At 30.0% G+C, this 6,620-nt stretch overlaps 2 protein-coding genes across 2 annotated transcripts; both read left to right on the top strand.

Moving 5' to 3' along the window:
* Positions 1-1,342: 1,342 nt before the first annotated feature.
* On the top strand, positions 1,343-3,654 carry LOC100253253 (pentatricopeptide repeat-containing protein At5g66520). Its single transcript, XM_010657603.3, has 2 exons — positions 1,343-3,001; positions 3,076-3,654. Exons 1-2 carry the CDS (start codon positions 2,517-2,519, stop codon positions 3,581-3,583), a joined length of 993 nt encoding a protein of 330 aa, XP_010655905.1. The 5' UTR covers positions 1,343-2,516; the 3' UTR covers positions 3,584-3,654.
* LOC104880595 (pentatricopeptide repeat-containing protein At1g62260, mitochondrial-like) lies at positions 2,020-2,482 on the top strand. The gene is made up of 2 exons (XM_010657636.1): positions 2,020-2,412; positions 2,477-2,482. The coding sequence occupies exons 1-2, from the start codon at positions 2,020-2,022 to the stop codon at positions 2,480-2,482; spliced, it is 399 nt and encodes a 132-aa protein (XP_010655938.1).
* Positions 3,655-6,620: the final 2,966 nt, after the last annotated feature.

The raw sequence follows: 6,620 nt of genomic DNA, 5'->3' as shown, positions 1-6,620 counted from the left end.
AAAAATTGCTTTTAACAAAAGTTAAGAGGCCTGAGGCAACTTGGTTCTAAGAGCATGTAGTCAAAATTTTCTTTTTCTTTTCTTTTTATCTTTTCCATTATATGGATTGAATTCTCAAATTAAGGTTCAAAGTATCTATACTTTCAAAAGTATAATAGAGTTTTCTTAATTCATTATCAATAATAATATTCATATAAATATAAAAATAGAAATACTAAAAGAAATAGTATAAAAATAAAATATTAAAAAAAAGAGTTAACTACCATTTTTCTTGCAATATGTAGCTTGGGTTTAAAAATTATATGAAACATCTAAAGCATAAACTTGTAAATTTGTTGATTGTTTAAAAAAAAAAAGAAAAAAAAAAAAGGGGAGCATGGTGGATAATAATTTTTATTAAGTGGTATAAAGTTATACTGATAGTGTAATTTCATAATTTTATGGTGTATTTAAAAAAATTAAGAGTGAAAAAAAATCTTGTGAGATTTTATAATTACAATAAAAAAGAAAAAAGAAAATAAAAATTATTGTTACATTTTCTAAAATTTAAGAAAGTAAAATAAAATTTTGTTTGTTTACAAGTTTTTTTAAAAACATTAAGTAATTTTTTTTCTTTAATAATTTTATTTTAAAAAAAAAAAAGAAATATATTCAAATACTACATTAGTTTTCTTGAAAAATTCAGATGTAAAATTTTGAAAAATAGAATTATGCCTTCACTTCATTTTTTTAAATTGAAAATATCCCTTTCTTTGGATGAAAAAAAGTTCAAAAACACTATCATGTACCCATCTCAAATGAAAAGAAAATAAAAGAGATTATATTTATAATTAAAGAAAAAGAAATTATTTTATAAAGGATATGTGTCCAAACCCGTCTTGTATTTTATAAAGAAATTATTTTATAAAGAAAAAGAAATTATTTATAATTATTTTATAATTAATGAAATTATTTTCTTTATTTTATAAAGAAAATAAAGAAATTATATTTATACTTTCAAAATATATTAGAGTTTTCTTAATTCATTATCAATAATAATATTCATATAAATATAAAAATAGAAATATTAAAAGAAATAGTATAAAAATAAAATATTTTCTAATTATTAGCCTCCTAAAAGAGTTAGATGACTACCATTTTTCTTGCAACATGTAGCTTGGGTTTAAAAATTATATGAAACATCTAAACCATAAACTTGTAAATTTGTTGATTGTTTGAAAAAAAAAAGCATGGTGGATAATAATTTTTATTAAGTGATATAAAGTTATATTGATAGTGTAATTTCATAATTTTATGGTGTATTTAAAAAAAATAAGAATGAAAGAAAAGCATGGTGGATATGTGTCCAACCCGTCTAACCCTTTTTATATAAAAGGATAATTGTCTTATGTTTTTGCACATATATTTCATCAAATGTCTCGCTTTTACATTGAAGTGGGTGGAGTGACGCAAAATTGCAGAGTTCCATGAGCAGAACTCCAAACCCACTCACAAATCCTCCCTCAAACCCTCAAATCCTCTCCCTCTTCAATCCCTGCAAAACCCTGAGACATCTCGAACAACTCCATGCCCAGATCGTCACCCACCATAACTCCCCTTTTCCACTCTCCGCCTTGGCCTCTCTCTCTCTGCCCTTTCCCCATTTCCAACGTTCCTGGCCTATGCCAAGACCATCTTCCACCACCTCCAAAACCCACCTCCCTCACTCTTCAACTCCCTCATCAGAGCCCTCTCCTCAGGTAAAACCCCACTTGAGGCACTCCCATTGTACCACACTATGCTCCAAAGCGGCCTAAAGCCTGATCACATGACGTACCCTTTTGTTATAAAAGCTTGTAATGAGTCATCCGTGACTTGGTTTGGGTTATTGGTTCATACCGATGTTGTTAAAAGTGGTTTTGAGTGCGATTCTTATATTGTCAGCTCTTTGATTCATTTATATGCAAATGGGAAAGATTTGGGTGCTGCTAAGCAGCTTTTAATCTGTGTTCTGACAGAGATGTGGTTTCTTGGAATGCAATGATTGATGGTTATGTTAAGCGTGGTGAAATGGGGCATGCCCGGATGGTATTTGATAGGATGGTGTGTAGGGACGTGATTTCTTGGAATACTATGATCAATGGCTATGCAATTGTTGGGAAGATTGACGAAGCTAAGAGACTGTTTGATGAAATGCCTGAGAGAAATCTGGTATCTTGGAATTCCATGTTGTCTGGGTTTGTCAAATGTGGGAATGTGGAGGAGGCTTTTGGGCTGTTCAGTGAGATGCCCTGTAGGGATGTAGTGTCATGGAACTCCATGTTGGCGTGCTACGCGCAGTGTGGGAAGCCGAATGAGGCCCTGGCACTTTTTGATCAAATGCAGGCTGTGGGCGTAAAGCCATCTGAAGCAACTGTTGTCAGCCTCTTATCGGCTTGTGCCCATTTGGGCGCTTTGGATAAGGGTTGCATTTGCATACTTATATCAATGATAATAGAATTGAGGTCAATTCCATTGTTGGCACTGCACTTGTGGACATGTATGCGAAATGTGGAAAAATTTCCCTTGCCACGCAAGTTTTTAATGCAATGGAGTCCAAAGATGTTCTAGCTTGGAACACAATCATAGCAGGCATGGCCATACTCGGCCATGTCAAAGAAGCCCAACAACTTTTCAAGGAGATGAAAGAGGCGGGTGTTGAACCAAATGACATAACCTTTGTAGCTATGCTCAGTGCCTGTAGCCATGCTGGAATGGTGGATGAAGGTCAAAAACTCTTAGACTGCATGAGCAGCAGTTATGGGATTGAGCCAAAGGTTGAGCATTATGGTTGTGTTATTGATCTCCTTGCCCGTGCAGGGCTCTTGGAGGAGGCTATGGAACTTATAGGGACCATGCCCATGGAGCCCAACCCATGTGCATTGGGGGCATTGCTTGAAGGCTGCAGGATCCATGGCAACTTTGAGCTGGGTGAGATGGTGGGAAAACGCCTCATCAACCTTCAGCCATGCCACAGTGGCCGGTAAAACCCTTTCACCTATGCTGGAAAAGCCTAAATTCACATGACTAACCTGTTTTCCAATTTTTCCTCAACAGCTATATCCTCCTCTCAAACATATATGCAGCAGCAAAAAAATGGGACGATGCAAGAAAAGTGAGGAACCTTATGAAGGTCAACGGCATCTCCAAGGTGCCAGGAGTGAGCGTGATTGAGCTGAAAGGCATGGTGCATCGGTTTGTGGCTGGTGACTGGTCACACCCGGAATCAAACAAGATATATGAGAAGTTGAATGAGATACACACAAGGCTGAAGAGTGCAATTGGGTATTCAGCAGATACCGGGAATGGGTTGTTGGACATGGAAGAGGAAGATAAAGAACATGCTCTAGCTGTTCATAGTGAGAAGCTGGCCATTGCTTATGGGCTACTACACTTGGATTCAAAAGAAGCCATTAGGATTGTGAAGAACCTTAGGGTTTGCAGAGATTGTCACCATGTCACCAAGCTGATTTCAAAGGTTTATGGTGGAGAAATTATTGTAAGGGATCGGAATCGGTTTCATCATTTTGAAGATGGTGAATGTTCCTGTCTTGATTTTTGGTAGAGTCAGTGTTAAATATTGAATATGGGTTTATTTATTATAATTTAATAATAAAAGATAAAATTGATAATATATTTAATAATATGTTATGTAATAAATTTTAATCAACTTTTAAATTGATTTTTAATAAAAGACGCAGTTTTTTTTTTTTTTATAAAAAAAATTTACATAAGATACCAAAATTCTTCAAGACTTATATAGAAAAGGTAATAATTTTAAAAGTGATGATACGAGTCACATTTCTAAATCTGTAGTTTAAAAAAATGTGATGCCAATTTGTTTTTGAGAAAAAAAATTAGTTTTTTATTTTTATTTTTATTTAAATTTTTTAATTTTTATTATCATTTACAATTGATTGGGATAAAAACTTTTACTATTAAAATAAACATTATTCATATTAAACTGAATAAGCATTAAAAAATTGTGTTTTTGTTAACTTTGAATTTTATCTTTAAAAATAATTTATATGACTGTTTTTTAAAGAAATAAAAAAATAAATTTAATTTTGTATATTTTTGTTTTTTTTTTTACTAAGGAGACGTCTTCAAACTAATGAATAAAAAGATTAGAATTTAAGATACTTAAAAAGTAATTCAATATGGTAAATACTTTTATTGAGTTCGTTGAAAAAAAATTGGAGAACTTTCAAGTTTGTTGTTTGTTTGTTTGTTTGTTTGTTTTTTATTCTTTTTTTTTTTTTTTTAAATTTATGCTTTATCGGTCTTTATTAAAAAAAAATTACAATGGTTTTAGTTTTAATTTTTTTAAAAATTTTAATGTAATTTAATTTGCAAAAAAATTAATGTCATTTGTATACCTCAATTATACCTTAGTTCATTTACTTTGTACCTAGGGTTCTATGACTATGCATCTTATCATTATTTTATACTTAGTTGTCATTATTTTTGTATTATGATCGTTGGTTTTTTTATATCTTGATTTTATGTGGTTGTACCCTAATTCAATTATTCAGATGTTGATCAATGATTTTTGTCGTTTATTGTATTAAAACAAGATTTTTAATCTAATTCACTATTCTAAGGTAGCTTTTACTTGATAAGAAATGGCTTTTAGTAAAAGCCATGGTAGTATAACGGTTTAAAATATCGTCCATTAGGATGAATTATTTTTGGTAATCAAGGCTTAAATGGGGAGAAAAAAATGAATGTGATCAAGTGAAATTGGAGTGACAATTCATAATAAAAATGAAAATAGCAGTGATTTCAAATTAGGAAGAACAATTCAATAAAAAAGAATCAAATTTTGAAAGAAGATTAATATGAAAAAAATCTTAGAGTTAAGATTCTCTTGAAAACAATCTCTATGGTGAATGGTTGTTGAGATTTACTCTTCATCAAGTTATATTAAAAATATAAATTTTCATCTAAACCGATTTTTTATTTAGTTTTAAATCAAAATCTTATTTATATTCAAATTAGGTGATTTAATTTAAAGGACCAATTCAAATTATATATTTAATTAATCTTAAATCGTCTTTTAATGATTTACACAATACAACTATTCAATTTCATTAAATTTAACTTTAAGAATTTAATGAATTTACCTAATTTGTATTGTAGTGGTCATTTAAGAGAATTTGAAAAGAAAAAAAAATCCCAAATTTCAATCAATTGAATAAAAAAACCCTTACCAAATTAAGCTTCATTTCCCAAATTTCAACTATTCATAGTTCAAACAAATGAAGAACACTCAACATCATCTCAATAGGCTTTTGGAACTTTTCAAATTAAAAAATATGAGATTTAGTACCAATAATGACATTTTCGCACAATTTTCATTTGAACATGCGAAACTGAAGTTGGTTGGTTACAACATTTAAACCCCTCTTTGGACGAGTTCGCATGCTCCTGAGAAGTTTTGCACATTCATGTGAAAATGACTTTCGCAAATTCCTAACTCTTGCAACCATCATGTTCTTCTAGTTCAGTTGGCATGTTTGTGCAAAATCATTCTTTAGCTTGCTACAACTTCTCATCCTTTATCTCACATGCCAAATTTTGCATAATGTTGCAAAATTGTTATTTCTATTTTTTTCACACTTTTCAATCTTCCTTCTTCCGTGATCAATTAAATGCATTATTTACACCTTGAAATCACTATAGAACGTACAAAAGAAGGTTAGTTATCATTGAAAGAGCAATAATATGTCAATTAGATATTTTAAGCATAATACTACTTGGAAGATGTGAAATTTATGAGAATTACGATATCAAATATGCTCTTTTTAAGCAGTAATAAGATGTAACCATATATTTTTAGCAATTAGATAAAAAGATTTAATGGTTTGAAATGATATTGTAGATTTTTTTCATAAAATTAGTAATATAAAAAAATTAGTATTTAATGATCCTAAGCATCCTATTTAATATTAGTTAAATTATAAGAAAATTAAATAAAAATTTAAAGTTGAAAGAAGTAGAGCCTTAACTCTCTTGTTGTTGAAGGTGTTTAGTTTTTTGAGAATAAAGAGTTAGGGCTTGCATAGAAATTATTTTTTAAAATAATATTTTATTCTCTATAACAAAAAAGCTTTTATAACTTAAAAAACATGTTTACCAAATTTTTAACAACAAATATTTTTTTAAGAATTTGTTTTGAAAGTAAATTGTTTTTTATATTAAATTTGAGGTGTTTTCCATTGTTTTTTGTAGAACATTCTAAATAATAATTGAAAATATAAAGAATATTTTAAAATGCAATAATAATAATAATAATAATAATAATAAATATAATTAAGGAGGGGAGGATGAGTTTGAAGTAGATAATAATAATAATAATTAAGGAGGGGAAGATGGGTTTGAAGTAGAGAATAGGGTTCCCTTCCTTCCCCCTCGACCTTGATTACTCATCCCTACCTAATTAGGGATAGATCCTCGCGAAGATCCACGTTGATGGGTATTTTCGTTACCTCTATTAAAAGCATCTCCTAATATTTGGAAGCATATTTGAAAATCACATTAAAAATTCAAAAATTACTTCTGAACAATTACTTCATAGGTGACCAATTCTTCCAAAAATC

This window comes from Vitis vinifera, chromosome 10 (assembly GCF_030704535.1).
Source record: "Vitis vinifera cultivar Pinot Noir 40024 chromosome 10, ASM3070453v1".
In the NCBI taxonomy this organism is placed as follows: domain Eukaryota; kingdom Viridiplantae; phylum Streptophyta; class Magnoliopsida; order Vitales; family Vitaceae; genus Vitis; species Vitis vinifera.
Note: the sequence above shows the minus strand (reverse complement) of the source record. Positions and strands in the feature narration are given on the sequence as shown.